A 24,845-nucleotide genomic window follows, 5' to 3' on the forward strand; every position below is an offset into this window, starting at 1 on the left:
ATTTTAAAAATAAAGTTTCCCTTTGGATTACTGTTTACAGAAAAGCCTTTGATTGTATATATTATGCAGAGAATTAAGTATACACAAAATGGATTAATGAGAATGCCATAATATCTAATTGCTTTTCTATGAACAAAAGTGTTCTTTGTTTTCTAAAAATGACCCATTTGGGAACCAATGAAAGATTTAGAAGTAAAAATAGAAAGTGAAACATCTGGATTAATATTTTAAAGGTAACTAATACACAACTGAATTCAAAGTAAATATGCATACAATGAATTGTATGGAATATAAAACCATGTTTGAAAACATTCAGGAAGCCTTTTGTATTTGGCAATACAATGCATTTTATTGTATATGTAATCAAGTATTCAGATTAAATCTGAAATGCTACAGAAAGCTGTCAAATACAGCGTAAGTTGATTTATATGATGTGTAACCTTTTTGGTGCAGCTATAAAGACAAAGCCCAAGTTACGGTGTATCTTAAGGATGTGTTCTAGTTCAGTTTAAGCTTGGTGATTAAAAGTAGCAAAAACATATGCAAAACTTATTTTATAAGGTGCCAGAAAATAAACAAATAAAGTTGGAGTATATTTTGCTTCTGCAAAATCAAATCTTTTTAGAGCAACAAATTTAATTAACATTTTATACATGAAATTGACCTATGATTACAATATTTAAATATATTCTCAAGCTTCAACAAGGGTTTTCAATTTAGATAGGCTCCTGTTTCACTGAAGGCCTTTTCTTAGATGCAAACTCCTAGAATCCACATACATAAGTGTACAAACTGCCCACAGCTTCAACCAATTATCATTGAGAGAATGAATATATTGTCCCATGATTTAAATTCAAGAGAGGAATAAACATGTAACACTTTTAATAGCATGGAATGATTTGAAAGCACTACTGTGCTTTATTAGGCTTTTACATTTATCATCTGCTTCATGCCTATAAGCTCATTTTACTTGTGCAGCTTTCTACAGACAAGGCAAAAACTGAATTAAGTTCGCCTGTAACCTCCAAGGAAAAATGTGTCTCAGGCTGGGATTTGTCAAAAGAAATATTTTTTTGAAAACACCAATAAATCACAGATGACATGCTTGGAAGCTACCTTCTTCAGCTTTGAAAACTGCAAAAAAAAAAAAAAAAAAAAAAGTGGTACAGTAGCCATTGCAAAACCCAAGCCAATTTATTTGGCCAAAGAATATAGTGAAAGAGTATCAATTAGGAGTATCCACTTAATGGCTAGACAAAGACTTTCAAAGTTTGTCTGTGAAAGCAGACATGAGTGATGGTTCATAATGTAAATGTCACATGTGCATAATGTTCCAGCTTGGTTTTTAATTTTTTGTAATGCAGTAATTTAGTGATTACCTAGACTGGAATTAAACCTAATCCTCAAAATACATAACAATTCCTGTCCTGCAGATTAACAAAGGCAAGTGTATTTTCCAATTTCAAAAATACTCTGAACCTCAAGAAACTATTAAATATTTGGAAAGCTAAGTGCTAAACAGAAGAACATACTGGAGGGGACAACAGCAGAGGTGATGCACTTCAGCATTTGCTTGCAGCATCTGGCAGTGGACAGTGCAAAGGTGGAGCAATCATTGAGTCTCCTCTTCCGTCTGCTTTGGAGTAGCTTCTGTGGCACTGGCGTTGGCAGCAGAATTCAAGACATCTCCAAAGTCAGCTCCAGCAGGCTTATTTCCCCCAACTTTAGTCTAAAAGGGTAATTTAAAATTTTTATGAGGATAATCTGTGGATACTGTAAATAATTTGTATTTTAGACCACTATTTTTCGTCTTTAGCAACTGCAACATCAGAATTCCTCAGCCAGTATGTAGAGGATACACTTATATATTTAGCAGTCATTTACCAATTTAAGGCAGCAAAACAACTTAAGGAGATTTCCATACAACTATAGAACACACACACACACACATCCAAAGTACCCTTTTAGCATTTTTCTGGGAAATATGGCAATTCAACAGCAGTAATTTGTGGCAAAATACTGGAGGATTTTTAAAAAGACCTCTAAATACTGAAGAGAGCAGTTTTTCCATTGGAATATATTTACTCCCCATTTTTTGTTAGAACACTATTTTTATTTGTGCAATTCTTTGAATGAAACTATTGCACCTTACTCTCATCTTGGCTTGCTAAGAGTGCCAATTCAGAATCTCCTACCCAAAAACAATTCTAAAATTTTTTCCAGTACTTCAGAACTGCTACAACTACACCATCCAGAATTCCTAACATGGCTTTAGTTGGTTTCATGGGTAAAAGTATTTAGTACTACTGTGTGGATTCATACTTTTCAGAATCCTGACATCATATTATGTACTAATAAAGCTAAAATGTCCCAAAATGGAATAAAAGCACTATTCCACTACAGTACAATATTTCCAAAGGTATTCATGCTGGTAATCACTTTGTTCTACTTTTAAGAAGAAAAGTTCTTGTCTATTCCATCTTGCAGTTGCAATAGTGCTAAATATAAAATTTATTCCATAGTTGGGAGAAATATAAGTGTTAAACTATCAGTATTTTTGGTTAAGTAATAGTAACCAATTTCTTCTCCTTTAACAATACATTTTTTTTGTTAAAATTTACCTTTAAGTTTTCCACTTTTTCTTCAAATGACTTGAATGTTGGAGAATTTCTAATTTAAAAAAGGGGAAAAAAGATTTTCAAATTAGAAATATATATACAATCTCAGGCGAAATGGGGGAGCCTACAAACAAAATTAAATAATATTGCATAGCATTTAAGATATAACCTCTGATACTTTAAATTTAGTAAGCACCCTTCTTCTTCATCACAATCTGTTTAGCAATGAGGATTGTATTAATTTTTAAAAGGGTTATCACCCTCATTCTAGATTTGTTTACTGAATTCTATAGTTACATGAATTTTTTTCTGAATTGTTCAAAGTGGTACCTTTACAAATAGGTTTTCCCCCACTTAACAAATTATTGGTTACATTTTCAACGTATCTCTTCCTTTAAATACAGGTGAGTGGCCAAACAGCTTATATATAAATCTGATAATTTTTATATATTTAATATCCTGGTATAATTGTAGCAACCAAACTGAGAGCCATTCCTATTCACATTATAGCAACTCTGGGCACTCTAGCAAAATACATACTTTACCTCATAGCAGGCATACTAATTGAATGCTGTAGACAGCGTATACTAAATGGCAGCATTAAAAGAAAGGAAAATCTGGTTATAAAGACTGATTAGCATGTCCCTGAAGAGAACAGATATTTTTTGACAGATCTGTAATGGTAGAATTTGTAAAAGAATACAGGAGTTTCAGGGGCCTTTATATAATGGCTCATACTTTTTCCAAACACTTTAGACATTTCATTTGAAAGAATAAATGCCTACACTCTGTGGGATAATAAGCAACATTATGAAATAAGAATATGATTCTATATAAAAGTATAGAATATACTATATAAATACTTTTTCAAAGTATTGTAAATATGTACATATCTGAAGATTTCAAGAAAATAGTGTCAGAACAGATTTCTGCATTAAAATAAAATAGTGATTTGTTTGATTTGTGCTGGTATATCAACCAGATGATTCCAGCTTTAATTTGACATATAAATTTTGCTTTATCTAAATATGTTGTTATATTTAGTTTAATTAATAATCTCGCATCCTGGTACAGAAGCATTTTTCTACAAATCCTCATCAACTGTACAATAATTCAAAACCATATTAACAGTTTAATTCTAAGTGAGGATGACTAGAAGTTTTCAAAGTTCATGCAGGGGAGTTCACAACATTCATAACATGCTAATGCCGAGAAAACCTATTTTTATAGCCTGGGCTGCCTACTGCTCCTAATTCAAATTTCAGATTATTTCCTTTTGTTAATTTGTGCTTTAAGACAGGGGTCGCCAACCTTTTGGGCCCAGGGACCACCAAACTCATAATTTTAGATACCAGGGACCACTAACCGGTTCTGTGGGCGTGGCCTAATTTGTGGGTGTGGCTTGGTGGTCATGTGACTGGCTGGGCATGACTTGTATGTAAATATTATAAAAATTTATATATATTGATTTTTTTATAAAAAAAGAGCAACTTTTACCCAAAATCAGGCAAAGCAGGCAGGCAGATTGAGTTGCTCACAGAATCACAGATTCATTCAGAAATCTATCTATCTGCCATTGGCTAGCTCAATCTGTCACATAAAATTTGCTTGCAAGCAAACTCACAAATTAACTCACAACACACCATGTATGTAAATATTATTATTTTTCTAAAAAGAGCAACTTTTGCCCAAAATCAGGCAAAGCAGGCAGATTGAGTTGCTCACAGAATCCATTCAGTGATCTACCTATCTACCATCGGCCAGCTCAGTCTCTCAAATTTGCTTGCCATGAGTCTGCACTGAATTTGCTTGCAAGCAAATCTTCAGTCCTAAGGGAAGCAGAGCCGAATATCTAAAAACTAGCTAGAAAGCAAGAAATCCAACCATTTCCTGCTTCCTAGCTAATCTAAATCTCCTGGCACAGCAGAACAGATGATGGTCAGAAAAAGGAAAAATAGCAATTTTAGCAGGCAAGTTTGCCAGGTAAGGAGTGAGTGGGCAGGGAGCATTCCTGCGGGCCATGTGGGCGGCGCAGCCTTGTGTTTCTGTGCAGCTTGGATTAATTGCTTTGGGGAGGTGCTCTGGGGTTGAGATTTCTCTGCGGCCCACCAAAATTTTCTCAAGGCCCACCGGTTGGCGACCGCTGCTTTAAGAGAAGCTTGCAGAAATGGGGAGTTCATGCAAATATATTTTAGTCAAGTCTCTGCTAGCCATCTAACTCAGTGTAAATTGCAAAATTCTCAACCAATCGTGTACAAGAAAAGTTCTAATAAAAACCAACAGTGTTTTGTGTTAGAATCAAAATTACATCTATAGCAATCACAATTATTTGAATCAACATTATATACATTATAAAAGCAAAAACCTTAAGGCCTTTTACTGTCCTTCAATCATTGTTTTTGTTTATTATGCTTCACATCTATACAGCAACCAAAATTATTTTGAGTGTATTATGTCAATAAAATCTTAATCAGTTGTTTAATTGCAAGTAATAACACAGGAAAAGCATAGAGAAGCTATTGATGTCACCATTAGAGCTCTGTTGCCTGTCTGTGACAGTCTGCTGAGAAAGAAAGGGTTTGTATTCTTCTACAATTCTAGAGATTCTGCAGCACAGACCACATTAGGCTTTAAAAAAATCTGGTACAATTAAGCTCCATTACAACATAAATAACTGGGGGTAGAAATAAAACATACTTCACATCTTCCAGCTTTTTTGTGATGGCAGTACCCACTGTTGAGAAAGCAGCAGATGCTTTCTGTCCAGCCTGAGACAATGTTTCTGATGTCTTCTTGTACCTAGATTGGGAAAGTCAATCAATTTCTGTTATCACGGTTTTTCTACCCCCTGAACCTTAAAGGTTCAGGATGTAAATATTCAACTATTTCCCTTTCTGGATGTTTAAAATTAAGATGTATTGTACCCCATGAAAAGCATAATAAAGCCTTTTAATAAACTAGAATTTCCACTGAACATCAGCTTTAGATTGAATTCTAAATGTTTTTCTTTCATCTGTTAAGATAAATTAAGGTTACTGATCTGTTGCCAGGGTTTGTTATTGTATTTGATTTTTAAAAAGACAACTATGTACAAGAAAAGTCAGATTGCTTTCATCTTAAACAATGATTGGCCTTCAGCTAGCAACATTTTTAAAAACTGAAGTCTTTATTTAGTAGTAGTAGTATAAATTGGACAAGGTTAATATACTTGTTTAGAATTCTAAATATTACCTGCCTCGAAATCATCTGCCATTCTACTTTAACTAATAAAATTGCCATGACATAGATAGTACATACATACACAGGAGCCTCTGTGGCGCAGTGGTTAGAGTGCAGTATTGCAAGCTACTTCTGCAGCCAGATGCCTACAATTTGGCAGTTCAAATCTCACCAGGCTCAAGGTTGACTCAGACTCAGCCTTCCATCCTTGCAAAGTGAGTAAAATGAGGACCCAAATTGTTGGCGGCAATATGCTGACTCTGTAAACTGCTTAGAGAGGGCTGTAAAGCACTATAAAGCGGTATATAAGTCTAAGTGCTATTGCTACATGTTAAACATCTGAAAGCTCTCCTAATGGAAGAAAAACCCACAGACAACAACTATATTCACACACCCTACTAAATCATCATGTGTTTGGTTTGGTTTGTGTACCTGTAATGTGTGAACCTTGGTTTTACAATTATAATACATGATCTATAGCAGTGGTCCCCAACCTTTTTTGTACCAGGGACCGGTTTCAAGCAGAAAATTTTTGCAAGGACCGGGGGAGAGAAGAGAAGGAGGCTTCGCTCTCTCCTGCTCCACCAGCCCAGGAAGAAACTGCTTCAAAGAAGCGGAGGGGGCTTTTCCTGTTGCCGCAGCTATTCCGAGCGCCCGTTTCACCCCCACCCGCGCCGGCGCTGTGCCTCAATCCACAGTGTCCCGTTCTGCCTGCCTGCCTGCCTGCCTTAGTTTCTGGTTGTTTGGGAGCAGCTTCGGCTGAGAATAATAACTATTCGCCTCTTTTACTCAGCGAAGCTGTTCCGATTCAACCATTAACGAAGGCAGGCAGAGCGGAGCACTGGGTTGAACCCCAGCGCGGGCGGGCGGGGGGGTGGGGTGGGAGAAAACAGCCGCTCGGAGCGCTGCGGCGACAGAAAAAGCCCCTCCCGCTCTTTGAAGCAGTTTCTTCCTGGGCTGGTGGAGGAAGCGAAGAGCGACTGAGAGAGCTGACCAGAGAGAAGGACAGGCTTGGTTGCTTCCTCCCTCCCCTTCTTTCATTTGTGTCCTTGATCCCGATCCCAGCAGCATTCACCGAAGGTGAAGAAAGCCGCCATTTTTAAAAAAAAACAATTCTTTGCGGCCCGGTAGAGAGTGCTCCACGGCCCGGTGCAGGTCCAGCGGCCCGATGGTTGGGGACCCCTGATCTATAGTCCAACATTTTGTCTAAATTAGACTACAATGGCTTGTTTAACAACCATGTTTGTACACTAGAAAAAAAAGCAATCATCAGATATCCATGCAGATAATTCAACTTCCCACTCCATTAGATCACTTTAAAACAAAAACAAAAAACCCTGCCCCCTTAGATTTCAAATTATAGATTTTTCTGGACAATATCCAAAGAACTCAACTAATTAAACTCAAGTACTTTCACATCACTCTCAAATAGCAAGATAAACATACGCATTTGTTGAAGTTACATCTTGCCATCCTTTAGAAATATTTTGTTTCAGTTCCTGCAGTGAAGTGATGCCTAGTTTCCTCTTTATTTCAGCTAGATGCTTCTCTTTGGCAGCTAACACTTGTGACAAAGTCTGGATTTCTTCTTCTACCTACGGGACAGAATCCATAAAGAGAAACTATGAAAAGAACGTTACATATAGGGAAAATGCCCTATTTCACATAATTACTAGCATTTCTTTCAGATTTGTGTGTATATTTTAACACAGATTTCAACATACACACTAAATAGAACGGAATCAAATACACTAAGCCAATTCAATAAGTATCTGGTATTCAACCTCTCTATTCTAGTTCACAGGCAATATAAACACTATGTTTCATAAATTTAAGCAAAAAAACCTTTTCATATCATAAACTTGCATAAGTGCTTTATCAAATCTGAACTTTATTAAGAATCTACAACACCATCATATATTTATCTAATTAATTTGTATAACTTCTATGTCAACAAGTGGCTGGGGGCAGAGAACAGTTACAAAAATTAAAATGCATAGCAGCTGAGGAAAATATGATCAGCAACTCTAACACAGCAAGGAGTTCGGTCCTTTCACAGTCAGGGGTCGAGGCCCCGAGACAGGTCTTTAGGACCTCACAAAAGGCTAGGAGCAGGGGTGGGTTTCTACCGGTTCTGTCCACCTCTGTAGAACCGGTAGCTCTGAAGAGCAGCAGACATAGAACCGATTCTATGTCTGCTGATGTTTTTGCCTACCCGCCCACCCGGGCTTTTACCTGACCTTTATTTCCTGATTTTTCAACTTCAGTTGCCGTGCGAGGCACAGTTGCAGTTAAAAAAGCAGGAAAAGAGGGCTGTTTCAAAGGCTGCTTCTCTACACGCAGCGTGATGACGATTTACAGGCGCATGCGCAGTGTGCAGGGAAGCACATCATAAATCACTGAACCTCGTAAATCACCGAACCGGTGGTTAACCCTGTCGTATCCCACCCCTGGGCTAGGAGGGTTAGGGCCATCCTAATTGCCAGGAGGAAGATTTTCCATAAGATGCATAATGGCAGAAAAAGCACATTTTCTAGGTTCTAGCCACGGGCATTTCTTAACCAATGGGATCCAAATCATGCCCATCCTGCTGGCCCAGATAGTATGGGTAGACACAAATAGGCAAGCGTTCCTAATGTAACCCATAACTATTTAGACAGAGATCCCGAAATGACCTTTAATTACTCTATGATGTTTTCTACAGAAGAGCAGTCTATAGGAAGTATATCTTGGGGTGTGTCACCATTAGACAGATGGCTTTTTTAAGTTCATAGGGAAGAGTTAGGAGAAGATTTGGTTTATTTAAAAAGAAAATGGGTGCCTTGAGCCAATCAGGGCTTTAAGGCATTCATTTGCTTTGCTGCTCCACCAAATGAGAAATCAGTTTAATTTGTAAATTTCTGTTGATTATGAAAGTTGAAATAGATAGCTTTAAGTTTCCCATTTCATTCCAACTCACCCAAAACATAAAAGAGATATTTAACATTTTAGCTCCTGCGCATGCCGTGAATGTTGAGGAAGCCACATGCTGACGTATGACTTTCCTAAAGAATATATCATACCATTCAGACCTTCTTGGAAAACCAAGCTTATTTTATTCACAGCAACATCAGAAAAATGGCACATTGACAATACATAAATTATGTAAATAATAATATGCAAGTTCCCATGAACAGTCACAGTCAACATGCAGGCAATTGTACTTGTAGAGCAGAACCTCCAATAGAGTTAAATGGGGTTAAATTTTAGATCCTCCCATTCTGATGACATCTCTAGGCATAATCCTTGCAGCCTTTCAGAAGGACAGAAAGCAAAAGTGTGCTTCCAGACTACCATGATTTCTTAAATACAACACGGCTTTGCACAATCTGTTTAACTCAATCACTTTATCTTTCCCAAATACAGGTGTATAAGTAAATGTTCCTAATTAGTGTTAAATATTGCACAAAAAGTTTTACCATTACAAATTAAATTTACCTTAGCAAGCTCTCTTCTAAGCTCTTCTTGTTCTTCTTCAGAGAGCGCTTCTACATCAATTGCAGCAACCGCATCTTCTCCTTCAGGAATGGCTTCATTTTTCAGCAGACCTTTAAAAAGCAAATCAGAATTGTCAACCTGGCATCACACTACTAAGGTGTTCTGCAGTGAGGTAGAATGGAAGCCATTAGGACAGGCTAGGTATGAAAAAAGAACTGATGTACTGCAAGATGTGAAAAAAGCTTAGTATCAAATGTGAAGTTCAACTAACTAAAGCTCGTTTTAGGGAAATAATAAAAATAGTAAGTCAGGGGCAAAGAAACAGGTTTTTTTTTTTTTGTAATTTAAGTGCCAAGTCAAGAATCAATTCTAATAAAAACCCAGAAAGATAACTTAGTTTCAAGTAGCACATTTCATCATAAATAGATGTGAGGACTAAAGCACACTATTGATGGTTGCTCCTCCCCCTGCCCTATCTAACAGTAAGCCATGCCAAGCAATTTTACTTAGCTACCCTTTCTGATCCACATGACGTCAATGCCCTGTTCTCATTTAAAGTGAAAATTGAAAGTATGCCTGGACAGAACTTCCTAGCCCCATTGTAATTTTTATTATGATCTGTAAACAAAGTATTAGACCACAAGTTGATGCTTCACTGAGGCCTCCCTATATCTAGGTGCCAATCCTATAAGTGAACCTGAACCAGTTACTCTATAACTAAGAATATTACTGATTATTATATTGCAAAGCAATTACAGCAGCAATAGCTCCGAGCATGATCCTTTTCTTTTAGGTCAAGGATAAGCAACTCTCCTATTGGTCTAACTATGACTCATGATGTCCTGATTTGCCAGTAGGCTGTAGAAGCTGTTACCCCCCTCTCTCCCCTAGTATGTTGATCATATTTTGAGTGGATGCCAAAGTCCATTTTCCATTTAGTTATTTTTGATCTTATAGTCACTACATCAAAATTTGGCAACTATCTTGGGGTGCTGCAGAGCTGCAAATGAGGTGGCAAAGTCCTACATGCATTGCAGCATATAATCTCCACCCACTGCTAGTAAATGTATTTATTTATAGAAGGAGGGGGGAACAGCAGAAGCATGAATTCCTGTTGGGGAAAATTTGAAAATTACTTTTGATGAAAAACCAAGATGTCCTGCTTAAAAAAAGAGTTTAATAAAGACTGAAGAAAGGCTAGCCATATTTGATAGTGATCAGCTAAAATAGTAAAACATTCCTAATAGTGACCTGCTTTATTTAAGAGGGGGAAAAATAAGTCACTTGTGATGTTTAGATTTTGGTTCTACTGTGTAGCTTCCCTCTCCAGTCTCACTGTCCTCCCAAGATTTCTCATTCCAGACTTTCAAAAAACTAGCCCCTTTGGCCTTAAAAGTAGCCACTGAACTTAAGAAGCAGAACTTGAGAGATTCATGACACAGCGTATTGCAGTAACTGTCAACAATGAGCACACACTTATCTCTAGACACAAGATACTGCGCAAAGAGAATGCCCATCCTCCTCCCCATAATCTACTCCTGCCACTGAATATTTTTTCTACTGCTCTCATTTTAGAGCAATGACAATTAATGTGACAAACAATGAAGAAGTGACACACCAAACTATTTTGTTTCCAGACCTGAAGAAATTAATAGCATGGCAATTTATTAGAGTCCCTGTGATTTGAAGTGTCAGAGGTTACCTGCATGGCATGCTACCCATTTGCAATCGGATTGAGTTTATGACCAAACTGAAGCCTAGATTATACCCTGTTTCTCCAACAATACGGCCTCCCCCAATAGGAAGTCCCAGCATGTTTTGTAGGCATGAAATGAAATTAAGCCCCTCCCCCCAAATTAAGGCCTATTTTTTTTCTACTGCTCTCATTTTAGAGCAATGACAATTAATGTGACAAACAATGAAGAAGTGACACACCAAACTATTTTGTTTCCAGACCTGAAGAAATTAATAGCATGGCAATTTATTAGAGTCCCGAAATGGGGGGGAATGGTGGGGGGGCTTGCCGTTAGGAAGTACTTTTGTTGCACACCCGGATATGGTGCTGCCTGCATTGACCCCCGATACGAAGTGCCCACCAACGCCGAGGTAAACATCCAAGCTGTTGCCGCCCGCCCGCCCAAAGATGCAAGGGGGCGGAATTAAGTCACCCCCGAAAAGACGACCTAGCCATTTTTTCAGGGCTCAAAAAAAAATAAGACCCGGCCTTATTATATGAGAAACACGGTAATTACATTGAATGACTGAATGAAATGAACAAACAAACAAGAATTACAGGGTATGAGAAAAGATGCTTTTATGGAAAGTGAACTACAATTCCAGTCTTTTCCTTTTTATCAAGCCACTCTCTTCTCAGTGCCCCCAAATATGCTTCCAAGACATCCAAGAATTCCCTGGAATCAGAAACTATTGAAGAAAATACTTAAATATGAACGAAGAGCATCAAAACAACATTGAGACTCTGCAATTCATTCAGAGCATTCCAACAGTAGCAATTTAAAGTTTTTCTAGCTACGGATTAAGCAGGCGACTGATCCAGAGAATCTGTTCTTCCGTGCCTAAAGGAGCTATGAAAAGATCATACCACAAAAACAGCACTCTGTTTATTCCATTATAGGGCTACCTAATCAAATTGAGTAAAGGTGACATACAAGGGATTAAAAACATCAGGTCACTTTGCTATAGGTTAGAGATCTGCATGTGCTGTGAAATCTTAAAGTAATTTTCACTATGTAGCAGACAGAAATGAGAAAATATTCTGAGCATGCTACAGCAAACTGAAAGCATACACTGAGTGACCTCTGGAATTCTTTCTAGTCCCTTTACCAGCATTGATCACATGAGGCAACTTTATTCTTAGTAAAAGTAATATGCTTTGAATGTGTACACTGGGAAACAAAGGGTGAGCCACATGTGCTTGCTGTTAAGTCAAGTGATCAGAAAGAGAGAGGTGGATTAGAATATAATTTTGCAACATTCCAAGTCAAAATTCAACAGGGATGTATTAGGAAATTATTATTTTTTTTACCAAAATATTTCTCTTTGGCTAGTTCTTGGCTAGATTTACCTCATTTCCAAACTTAATTTTCTCCTGTGATATCATGTTGTATTGGTTTTGAAAAATTATCCTGCTTATGGATAGAAAGACAGTGTTGTTCTAAGATACTTTATATGTTATATTAATTACAGAAAACTTAAATCTGAAGTCATTCACTTAGTGCAAACATGAAAAATTCAAGTTGCAATGGAAAGATGCATTATTTTTTCAGTAACTGAAAAATAATGGGGTACTATTTATTATGAATAATATGCAAACTATTATATGTAGCTGAAAAAAGTTGTGGTAGAATTTTCCAATCATAAATCCCTTTTCCTCTTACCATAAAGAAGAGTAGGAAGATAAAATATTCTCAAACCTGATATGCTAATTTCCTGCAAGTTGTTTGGAATACGCTTTTTATAATTATTGATTTATTAAATTTGTTTGCTGCTATTCTTATTGCCAGGCGACTCTGGGCCACTTACATTATTCCAATATTTGCAAATTCCTACAAATTCATAATAAGCATTTTCTAATATTCAAAATTTACAAAAGTTTCACTCAATCCATTTAGAAATTTAGATGCTTACAAGTAACAGGTGTATATAAAATGTGGAGTGCTACAGAGGTTGCTGAATTACCATTCATTAGCATTCTACACCATGGACCACATTGTCTAATACTATTTAAGCATTGCCACTGGGCAACATTAGAATTTGTTTCCCCCGATTTAGAAATTAATGCTAATTAATGTTTATTTCATTCTATTTATAAATGTTGCTACTGAGTAATACTGGAAACTATCCAAAGCACAATTTGCATCATTGTAAAGATTCAGGGGCAAAAGAGAGATGAAAGAAATGTTGAGTTCTGTCATCAAATCTACAACTTCCTGCTCTGAAGCCAAATTATACCTCTAGGCTGCCAGCCACTCTGAAGTTGTTGTAATCACATAGGAAAATCAAATTATATATCAATCAAAAGACCTCAAAATCACTTAGACGAGCACTATTGCTCATTAACCAAATACAGAGGCAAAAATTACAAAATATAACAAATGATGCCTGAACATTTTTATTAGCAAAAAATCTAAAAATGGTGCAACTTATTTATATCTAAATAGTATGTTATGAATTTCCTAAACAGCTGAATCCATAATCTAAGATGAGTTTTATTTAATCCCTAAAAGAGAATACAAATCTAATGCATTTGGAATGCTAGATTTCAATAATTATATTTTGGGTATACAGTCATTTCTATTTCTCATGAATCAGAAACCAACTGTTCTCCAATCCTAAGACACTCAGGGCAGGTTTAGGAGTTGCATGGCAATATCAAATAAGATTCCATTTCATATATTCATGATCTAAACTAGGCTTTCAATAGTTTCTAACTAAGCAATAATATCCCTGAACACACTAAGATACAAAAAAGGCTTGCTTCTAAATATTGAGAATCTTTTTACAGTATGATAGTTTTCATTTCCAACAGATGAATCAGAAACTTATTAAATGCTAAAAGCAAGCTGAGCTGTTATCTCCTATTACAATAGTACTCATTTTTAGAACATTACATATATTAAAACACAAGAGAGTTACCAGAATTCTTCAGTACAGGAGATTCAGGAGGGGAGAACGTCATGCTGGGAAGTAAATAAAGGTAGTTTTTATTAACTCCAGTGTCAAAATCAAAAGGAGATTTGTAATCTTCATACAGATCCATATCTCGCCAGTCCTTCACAGAGATCTCAGAATGCATGAGCACTCCTTTCCTGTACCTAGTGACACATCCATCTTTCTTATTCGCTTTGCACCACTGGAAAGCCTTATCCCTTGCTGGATTATACCAAGAATTTTCAGGGTTTTTTTTTTCAAGTGTCATCTGACTGCTGTTGCACCAGAATATCCTTAATCTTCTAGGACACAAAAGGATTACTAGACATAATCTATTCTATCAGCCATCTGTGTAAGACTTCATGCCTGATTAATGGAATAGATTTTTTTTCTCCCCAAAACACAAGCTGAGTTTTAGAGCCATTATCCCTGCAAAAAAAATTAAATAATTACATCTATTTCTTGCATTATAGGAATCCATGTTTAGCAGTTATACAAAAGAGAACTGTATTCTTCCTTGTTACTGGGAATCCGAGTAGTTTCCTCTCAAGTTTGTAATTCTAGTTCTTTGGACAGTAAGCTGTCCAAAGGGACAGTATTTTATCACTAAAATCTATTAATAATCTGCTGCTATTAACTTGTTGGCAGTCAGAAGTTATAGCAAAAATATTATCTTTCGGGGAGTTAAAAAAATTAAACATCTAGTTGCAGGACAGGATCCCAACTACAGATATTTGGGCCCATCAGGACATCAATAAGATCGTGGCTGCAACCAAGTTTACAACTGATGCCACCCTGCATGGGGCCAGGTTTACCACCAAAGCTATCACTTCTTCTGTGGCAGCCAGGCGCATGTGCTGGTTGCGCAACTGGCAGGCTGATGGAAGAAGAAAGTGGAAGTTGGCCTCTACTCCAGTTCAAGGAGACAAGCTCTTTGGGGAAGCCTTGGATCCGCTCCTGGTCGAAACCAAAAATAAGAGGAAGGTGCTTCCATCCATCTTCAAGAGACCAGAACATCGGCCTGCTCCGTACTACAAGCGCCCTTCTTTTAGGGGTGAATCCAGCTCCAGCTTCCAGCGCCCAGCCAAGGCCCCTTACCAGCGTCCTGAGATCGTTCAGGCAAGGGCAGGCAGGCCAAGCGGTCCTTTCGAGGAGGAGGAAGTCGCCCGTACCGTCGCCAATGCTAGTATTGCCCATTCCCTTCCCATCAGTAGTTGCTTAGCATGGTTTGTCGACAAATGGGGAGAGATAACTTCTGACGTAAGCACTGTGAGATTGGATCTTTCACTTGAATTCTACTCTACTCCTCCGATGTTTTTCATCTCCTGTCCGGTTTCTAGGGATTTAGGTAGAAGGCGGCTGATGGAGTCAGCTATCCAGCACCTGCTGGATCTCAGAGCCATCCAAGAGGTCCCTCTGGACCAATGGGAAACGGGGTTTTACTCCAGAATATTCGTTATTCCCAAAGCCTCGGGGGGTGGGGGTGGAGAACAATTCTTGACCTGAAAAGATTCAGTAAGTTTATTGTGTACAGGCATTTTAAAATACATTCCCTCCAGACCATTCTGGAGGGCATTAGGCAGGGGGACTTCCTCACATCTATTGATTTGACAGAAGCTTACCTACACATTCCCATTTGTTTTTTCCATAGGAAGTTCTTAAGGTTTTCTTATCAGGGACAGCACTATCAATATAGAGCTCTTCCCTTTGGTTTGTCTTCTGCCCCTAGAGTTTTCACCAAAGTTTTGGCTCCCTTAGCAGCGCATCTTCCTTCTTTTCCAGTGCATCTGCTTGGTTATTTAGATGACATTTTGATTCTGTCTTCTTCGTTTCAAAGAGCTCAAAGTGACTTGCAGACCACTATCTCAGTGCTGCAGGATCGTGGTTTCTCTAGCAAATATTATAAAGAGACAATTTACCCCGTCAACTTATCTTCTTCATTTGGGGGCCATAATTGACACAGAAGGGTGTCAGGTTTTCCTTTCTCAGGAAAGGAGGGACAGCCTGCAGGGGTTGGCCAGGAGTTTCCATAGTATGGGTTCTATTCCCTTATCTCATCTCTCCCACCGTCTGGGAAAGATGATTTCTTCTATTGGCATTGTTCCCTGGGCCAGGCTCCACCCCAGGGCCCTTCAATGGTTTTTATTGCCTCAACAGAAGTCTGGTAGGAGTCATTCCTTAATGAAGGTGAGATTACCCAAGCAAGTTTTGCTTTCCTTTCACTGATGGGTCTCCAATGCCATTTCTAAAGGCCAGTCCTTTAAGGTGGAGGACAGACTCATCCTCACAACTGATGCCTCTTTGTCGGATTGGGGCGCTCATCTGGAGTCTCAAATGGCCCAAGGCTTATGGTCTGTTAAGGAACAGGGTCATAACATTACTTGGTTAGAGCAAAGGGTGGTTCGTTTAGCTCTTTGAAAATTTTCTCATCTGATCTCTGGGGAGCATGTTCTTGTCATGACTGACATGGCCACTAAAGCCCACATTAATAGGTGGGGGGGCACCAGGTCCAAATCCCTTATGACAGAAGCGGAGGCTTTGGGCAGATGGGCCAAGCGGAACATATCTCTGGCTTGGATAACGTGCAGGCAAATTGGCTCAGTCTAGCTACTATAGACCACTCTGAGTGGAGACTGCATCCTTTGCTCTTTACTCAGATTACTCAGAGATTTGGATTTCCAGTAGTAGGTTTGTTTGCCACTCCATTCAACGCCCAGTTGCCCAGGTTTTTTACCAGATTCGCTACTCCTGGGGTGTAAGGGACCAACGCCTTACACTGTACGTGGCCTCCAGGTTTGATGTACGCTTTCCCTCCTTTGTCTTTGCTGGCAGCTGTGGTTCAAACGATTTTGAGAGAGAAAGCGGAAGTGGTATTAGTGGCTCCCTATTGGCCACGGCACCCCTGGTTTGCGGATTTAATGGGTCTCTCAGTCGCCCAGCCTTGGCGGATTCCTGAAGAGTATGTCACAACCACAGGGTTGCGTGTTGAGTCCCTTACTCTATACTCTTTATGTGCATGGCTGCATTCCCACTCACGTTAGTAATACTATTGCTAAATGTGCAGATGATACAACAGTGGTGGGACATCTCCTGGGGGGATGAGTCTGCCTACCGAGATGAGGTGGACCGGTTGCTTTCGTGGTAGTGGAGACAACAACTTGGTCCTCAACACCAATAAGACCAAGGAGCTTATAGTGGGTTATAGAAGGAACAGATCGGACATCCAGCCCTTGCTTATCAATGGAGAGTGAGTGGAGCAAGTGTCCAGTTTTAAGTTTCTGGGTGTTATTCTAAAAGAGGACCTGACCTGGGGTGCACACATTGCAGCCCTGGTCAAAAGGGCTCAGCAGAGATTATACTACCTGAGGCTTCTCAGAAAACAACTGAATGAGAAACTGTTGGTGACCTTCTACCGCCGCACCATAGAGAACATTTTAACATACTGCGCCTCTGTATGGTTTGCCAATTGCACAGTGGCAGATAGGACAGCACTCCAGAGGGTTAATGTCATTGCCCAGAAGATCATTGGTTGCCCTCTCCCCTCTTTGGAAGAACTTTATAGCTCCCACTGCCTTAAGAAAGTTCAAAACATTCTCAAAGATCCATCTCATCCTGGGAACCCTTTTTTTGAACTATTACCATCTGACAGACGGTACAGAATAATAAAAACAAGGACAAATAGGCTGAAAAACAGCTTCTATCCCAGGGCAGTAGCTCTTTTGAATTCTGCTGTATAGTGCAGTGTTGGTGTGGTGTCGGGGGTTTCCGGTTCAATGTGTGAAGGGTGAATGATGTGTGTTTGTGTTTATTTTCACGGTCATGGTCATGATGTGCACTGAAGATGGTGTTTGATTTCATTGTACGAGGTGCAATGACAATAAAGTAAACTAAACTAAAACTGAACTAAACTCTCTTCTCCAGGGATCCCTGAGTCATCCGGAGCCCTAGTAGCTACATCTAACAGTTTGGCGATTGAGTGGGGCGTTCTAAACTGTGCCCATCTCTCCAACAAGGTTATCAGGACCATTCAGGCCTCCAGGAGACCCTCGACCATCCATATTTATGATGCTACATGGCAAGCCTTTTCTAGTTGGTGCTCCAAAGCTAACATTCAACCTTTACAGGCCTTGGTGGCTAGCATATTGGAATTGTTACAGGTTGGCCTGGATAGAGGCCTGTCTCCCAACACCCTTTGCTGGCAGGTGACAGCTGTATCTTCAGTGTTACCGTGTGGCAAAACAGAGTCCTTATCTCGACATCCTACAGTCCGTAGGTTTCTCAGAGGGGCAGCCAATCTTTGCCCACCGGTGGTTCACAGGTACCCAACGTGGGATCTGCCCAGCGTTTTGCAGTCCCTTATGAAGGCTTTGTTTGAGCCTCTTCGCCAAGCTAGTCTGCACCTTCTTACCCTGAAAGTGTCCTTCTTGGTGGCGGTCACCTCTGCCAGAAGAGTTTAGGAGTTGGTCACCCTCTCAGTTCGCCCTGATCTCTGTATTTTTCACCCTCATCGGGTGGTTTTACGGTTGGACCCGGCATTTATCCCCAAGGTCAATATCTTGTTCCACAGGTCTTAAGAGCTGGTTCTTCCAAATTTTTGTCCTCATCCAGTCCATGATTTGGAAAAGGTTTGGCACATGTTAGATATGTGCAGGGCTCTGAAAGTTTACATCAAAGTAACTTTTGAATTCCGTAGGACAGAATCCCCTTTTTATTCCTTTCAACCTTCCTCGTTCCACAGTCAGCAGGTGGATTAAGTCTTGTATAGCCAGAGCATACTCGAGTCGATCCCTTCCAGTACCCAGAGGCATTATGGCGCACTCCACTCACAACGCTGCTACAACTGTGGCCTGGGCGATGCAGGCATCGTTGGAAGAGGTCTGCAAAGCAGCCACATGGTCATCCCCATTGCCTTTCTCGACTTATAACCAGTTTCTTGACTTACAACCACAACTGAGCCCAAAAGTTCTGTTGCTAAGTGAGATATTAAGTGAATTTTGTCCCATTTTAAAACTTCGTTATAAAATAGCTGCCTGAGGAATTCTGGGAGTTGAAGTCCACAAGTCCTAAAGTTGCCAAGTATGGGGACCCCTGTGGCAGAAGGTTGCAAAGTGATCACATAACCCCAGGACACTGCAGCCATCATACGTACATGTCAGTTGTTGTCAAGCATCTGAATTTTGATCACATGATTGTGGGGAATGCTGCAACGGTCGTGTGACAAATGGTCATATATCACTTTTTCAGTGTTGTTGTAACTTTGAACAGTCACTAAACGAAATATTTTAAGTCAAATACTACCTGTATAAGTACTGTATATTCTCTCAAATTATCCACTGTAAAATAGATATCAAAAATAAAACAGTTTTATCCATTATCTTAGAATCCTTAAAGAGTTTTAAAAGCCATACCTCCAAGAAACCATGGCCAACACCAATTCAGCCCTTCTCCTTCAGGTGTATTAAGACCAAATCCATCTATGTTGGATATAATTTCTATTAATGTTCCCAACAAATCTGGAGGGTTTGTTTGGTAAGATAGGCCTTTGTGTGAGACATTTCTTGTTTACTTGAAATGCTATGCCCATATAAGATGTCCATATACTTTCATAAATGAGGCTATGCAACTCTTCTGTGCCATTCCATCTATTCTTGGACTTTGGCTATCGGCCTCAATAAGCATGGCTAATAAATATTTGAAGTTATAGTCCAAATTGTTATAGAAGCTACTTTTTTGCATACTTGTGGTCCCATCCAAAAGCAAACAAAAATTCAGTGCAAGTATAAGTGGGAAATGCTATGCAATAATCATTTGTAGCTATACAAATGTAACAGGAAGTTTAATCTGGGCTGTTAAGCAAGCTAACGAAATGTGACTTGCTTCATATATTGCCAAAGTCTGTTCCATAAAAAATGAACATAAACTCTAAGTGTTCATTTGTCTAGCAAAAGTTGTTCACATATTCCCTAGAAAGCTTTCCACTTATACAAATAGCAATAGCACCGTTTCACAGTGCTTTACATAAGCGCTCTCTAAGTCAGCATATTGCCACCAACAATCTGGGTCCTCATTTTTCCAATTTCAGAAGGATGGAAGGCTGAGTCAACTTTGAGCCGGTGAGACTCATACTGCCAACTGTTGGCAGCTGGCAGTCAGCAGAGGTAGCCTGAAATACTTCATTCTAACCACTGCACCACCACTTATACTATTCTTGGTACTTTAGACAAGTTTTCGGAAAAAATAATCTTCTGAAAGACTATTTTGAAGGACAAGATTTGTTCTACTGTAAATTTGGAAAAACGATAGTATTTCCTAGGAGCATATTCTGTCAAAATAACAAGAGAAATTCATTCTCTTTGAAATTAAAATGAGCATTTATAGTAGTTTACTATGTTTTTAGGGATGCGGTAGCTCACTGGCTAATACGCTGAGCTTGTCAATCAGAAAGGTTGGTAGTTCGGCGGTTCGAATCCCTAGCGCCATGTAATGGAGTGAACTCCTGTTACTTGTCCCAGCTTCTGCCAACCTAGCAGTTCGAAAGCATGTAAAAATGCAAGTAGAAAAATAGGGACCACTTTGGTGTGAAGGTAACAGTGTTCCATGCGCCTTTGGCATTTAGTCATGCCGGCCACATGACCATGGAGAAGTCTTCAGACAGCACTAGCTCTTTGGCTTTGTAACAGATATGAGCACTGCCCCCTAGAGCCAGAAACGACTAGCACATATATGTGAGGAAAACCTTTACCTTTAACTTGTTACCTCTCCTCTTTAAGCAGTCTACTAAAAAGTGAGATTTAGAAAATCCTGTTGTTTTTACACAAGCCCAGCTTGGAACCTTGTTTAACCTTAATCATAGTTAAACTCACAAACAGCATTTAACACTTCCAGCCTATAACCACAATTATGTCTTCCAATCCTCTCGCGAGGTACATTGTAAAGAATGATTACTCGGATTAAGAAACTAGTTTAAATTGTGTATTTACCATTTCAAAAGAGTTAAAACATTGGTGTCAAACTCGCCGCGTCATGTTGCCGTCACGTGATGTACCACAACATTTATTCCCTTTGTAGAACTGGGATGGGCATGGCCTGTGAGTGAGGCATCTGGCCCACAGGCGCCAGTTTGACACCCCTGAGTTAAAACATTTAATAGGGCTTAATAACAAAGAAAGTTAAAAAAAGCAAACATTAAAGACTCACCTATTACATTAGACAAGTAAGGAATGGAGGGAACTGCTTTCCTCTTTGGTTGAAAAATACTGAAAAATGTAATTTAATTTTAAAAAGCTGGTTTTTGTAGATTGCACAAATATTGAAATGACTCAATCTTGAGCACAGTGGTTACCATTCAGCTCCATTGTGTAATGGACATTATACATTTACACAAGACTTTTTTCCATGTTTCTTTTTCTTTTCCACAGTCTTCCTCTGTGTCATCATTAATGTAGGGTTAATTTCCTTTGGGGTAAATATGGTATTAAAACAACACAAAAGACAAAGACTTGAGAACGCATTCTATGTTGAGGATTCTGTTACTAATAATAGCCTTCAAGTTATTAGTACAATATATATTATGAGAAGATGCAAATCAGCTAAATTATTACTAAAGTAAAAATTCCAAGTTGGCTTGTGTTGTTTTGTTGGCTTGGCAACAAAACATAAAAGGTTTGCCAATCAATATTTATTACTATCTCATTAAACCAAACCAATTTCTTCAAGCTACAGATTTGAGATACTACACAGATATTCCTCAACTTGTGACCGTAATGGAACCTGCCCATTATGATCATGTCATGATAGTCATAAAGTGAGTCATCACATAATCAACCAATTTTTTAGCAGTGGTCATTTAGCAAATCACCATGATCATTAAGTGACTCTTGAGAGCCTACTGTTTGCTATGAGGCATGCCAAAAACCAGAAGTAAACACTGGTTTTTGGCAAAAACATTGTAAATCATGGTCATATGACCATAGATTGCTGCAAATGGTCATAAATGCAAAGTGGATATCAAGTACCTGAAATGCAGTAATGTGACCATGGGGTAGGGGGCATCAGAACAAGGCCAAAAGTACTTTTGGGCAGGGGAAGTGGTCCGTCATAAATTTAAATGGTTATAAATTCAAATGGTCAGAAAGCCACCAGTCATTAGTCAAGGACTACCTGTATAGAGTATAGTAGGAGAAATTCATCCATTTTAGCATTTTACATATAATAAATAAATAAATAAATAAATAAATGGGGGGGGAAGAGTATATCAACATGTTGATGGTGATTCTCATCATCCAGATAAGAGTTCTCTGAAAGTTTTTTTCTAAAAAAGAAGTCCAGTTGCCACAACTCAAGTTCTAGGTAGAGCACATCAATTTAGAAATCAGGAGATAATGAGTTCTAGCCCCATCTTATTGGGTTACCTTGGGCCAATGATTTTCTCTCAGCCCCAAGGCAGTGGTAAACCACTACTAAAAATCTTTGCCAAGAAAACCACAGGAACTAGTCCACAAAGTTAGCATAAACAAAAAATTGACTTGAAGGCACATATAAATCTAACAATGAAGTAGTTATTAAAATGGCTACCACACATGCTGTTAAAAAGTCTATGTATTAACATTAATATCCAACCACTATCGATTTACACAACACAGAGAGCCATAAAGTAAGCAACCACATTTGAGGTTAGTCTGCTGTGCAAATCCAATATGTGCAGTTAGTTCATCATGCAAATTGCAGATTATTCTAAATCTTAAACAATAAACCATTATTTCTTTCAAAGGCCAAGGACCTGGCAAATCAGCTGCATTTTCAGCTGCACTTTCATAAAGAGCTTCCCAGGCTCTGAAACAGAAATGATTCTATACAATATTGGTATTAAATGATGGATAATCCTTCTTTAGTTTCAATTTATCCACACAGAAAAAGTGAGTATGGCACAGTCTGTCTTCCTCATACAAAGTGAATCTTTATCTGTTTTCTGCACTACATATATGAAAAATGTAAGATACTTTACTTACAAGATTTATATGGCTGCCTATCTAACTTAGTAATTTATATAGCAAACAAAAGCCACAGCAACCACTAGATCTGAATGCGATATTTACATATTATTGTTGCTTTTCAGATGTGCTACTTTACAATTTCCATAATCTTCAGGAGGGTATATTGAGAACTATAATTCCCTAAACTTATTTTTTTTTAGAATATCAGTATAGTGCATAGACACATTTTGATCATTATATTGCACAAATTCATTCAATATGCTTAGTTTATGATTGAGAACAATCAGAATTCACTAAATCATGACAATGAATTTAATGTGTAGTCTTTAGGAAAAAAAATTCAAATATATGTTTTGGTTAATACTAAAAAATGGATTTAATTAAAGGTTCCCTGCATGTGCAGAAATGCACACCTATACACCTAACAATGTGCCGGGTGGAAGAAGCAGCTCATATGGTGTCCCAGTTCTAAGTATTCCTGGATTCTCTTCCTCTTTAAAAAAAAAAATCCTACAAAGCAGTAGTGTTTATTTTCATCTAATAAACTTTATAGCAAAAAGTCCAGCTGCCTAATTTTATTAGATTTTTTCATTCACCCAGGCAGTACTCTCTTTGGGAAGAAAAAATTAAGGACTATGGGTTTCCCCACCCAAATTCAGTCTAAGTCAGCTTGTTAATCAGCAATCTCAGCTTCTTGCAAGTTCATATTGATTGGTCTTTGGGCCCACCACCAAGAGTTTCAAGTCTGCTGCAATCTGAAATTTGGCAGAAGCAATAGTATCAGGGTAGGTTTTACCTAGCTTTGCGGCTTCCAGAAAGCAATACACAAAGGGTGGAAGAAACGTTATACAAAAGTGGAAGGCACCAGTGCTATTACCACATGTACCAAAAGCTGAGAAAGCCCCAGAAAAGATACCTTGCTAACAATAGAAGGCAAGGTCTCTTGTACTAAAAGTCCTGGCCCTTTGTAGGGCGGTAGCCACACCTCTGGCAATGTCCTCACCCTGTAGCAAGAAGGAAGACAGCTGTTCCTGTTCTACCCCTGGAGCTCAAAGCTTTCCAAGGTGCAGTTTCTAAATTCGGGTGTTGTTTTTTAGGGGAGTGTCTCTCAAGTTTTAGAAATCGTTCCCCGCCTAGATAACACCCGTGAGTCCACGTTCTGGTAGCACCTCGTAAAAACCGGGCAGTTCCCACTTCCTGGATGCAACAAGCACCACGGCAAGAGGAAGAGGAGGTGCGGGAGCGAACCAAGGCACGGAGAGCTTGCAAAGCAAACACACCGCCGCTGGTTGCTCGCCAAAACTCGCAGTCCCGAACTGCTGCCTTGTGCCGAGCTGTGTGTATCTTCGGGCTTCAGTCATAACGGCTTCGCCCTGGCTGCGGCCAAAGGCGGACCAGCCTAAGGCCTCGGGAGAAAGAGGCACCCAATGTGCGCCACGCCTCTCGCTCGGAAACGCTGTTCGGAATCCAAGGCCGGGGTCGCAGGGTGGGAGCAGAGCAGGCGGCGGCGGCGGATTTCCGAGCTGCGTGGTGGGAGCTGCGCTTCCCCCCGCCGAGGCAAACCCATCCCGAAGTGTAACGTGAAGTGGCTACCCAAAGCTTTCCCTCCGCGGGAGCCCAAAGAAAAGGAACGGCGATCAGAAAAAAATTAAAATAAAACGCCCCGCTCCCCTTACCTTGCTGGCTGCCGGCGTTCGTCTCCGCGGCCATCCCCCCGTCGGCCTCTCGCGGACTCTTCCTCTCTCCGGTGGCGCCCAGAACGGAGGGCGGCGACGTCTAGGCACCAACCCGCCCGTCAACAAACCCCACAACGCCGCGCCGCTCTCGCCTTTCGCTTCGCCGCACGCGAACCACCCGCGCCTGTTAT

At 39.4% G+C, this 24,845-nt stretch overlaps 1 protein-coding gene across 6 annotated transcripts; it reads right to left on the reverse strand.

The window, feature by feature from the left end:
* Window positions 1-322: 322 nt before the first annotated feature.
* On the reverse strand, window positions 323-24,845 carry TPD52 (tumor protein D52). 6 transcript variants are annotated; one of them, XM_087961925.1, is made up of 8 exons: window positions 22,001-22,145; window positions 21,183-21,241; window positions 9,315-9,424; window positions 7,284-7,432; window positions 5,316-5,417; window positions 3,164-3,205; window positions 2,622-2,670; window positions 323-1,729 (listed from the first exon to the last, which is right to left on the reverse strand). In XM_087961925.1, the coding sequence occupies exons 1-8, from the start codon at window positions 22,021-22,023 to the stop codon at window positions 1,613-1,615; spliced, it is 651 nt and encodes a 216-aa protein (XP_087818051.1). In that variant the 5' UTR covers window positions 22,024-22,145; the 3' UTR covers window positions 323-1,612. The 6 variants fall into 6 exon arrangements, with proteins under 6 accessions (XP_087818051.1, XP_087818053.1, XP_087818052.1 ...); XM_087961927.1 differs by lacking the exons at window positions 21,183-21,241; window positions 22,001-22,145 and adding an exon at window positions 24,655-24,845; XM_087961926.1 differs by lacking the exon at window positions 3,164-3,205.

This window comes from Notechis scutatus, chromosome 3 (assembly GCF_049901735.1).
Source record: "Notechis scutatus isolate UNSWTSFEM ecotype Mainland chromosome 3, rNotScu1.2, whole genome shotgun sequence".
In the NCBI taxonomy this organism is placed as follows: domain Eukaryota; kingdom Metazoa; phylum Chordata; class Lepidosauria; order Squamata; family Elapidae; genus Notechis; species Notechis scutatus.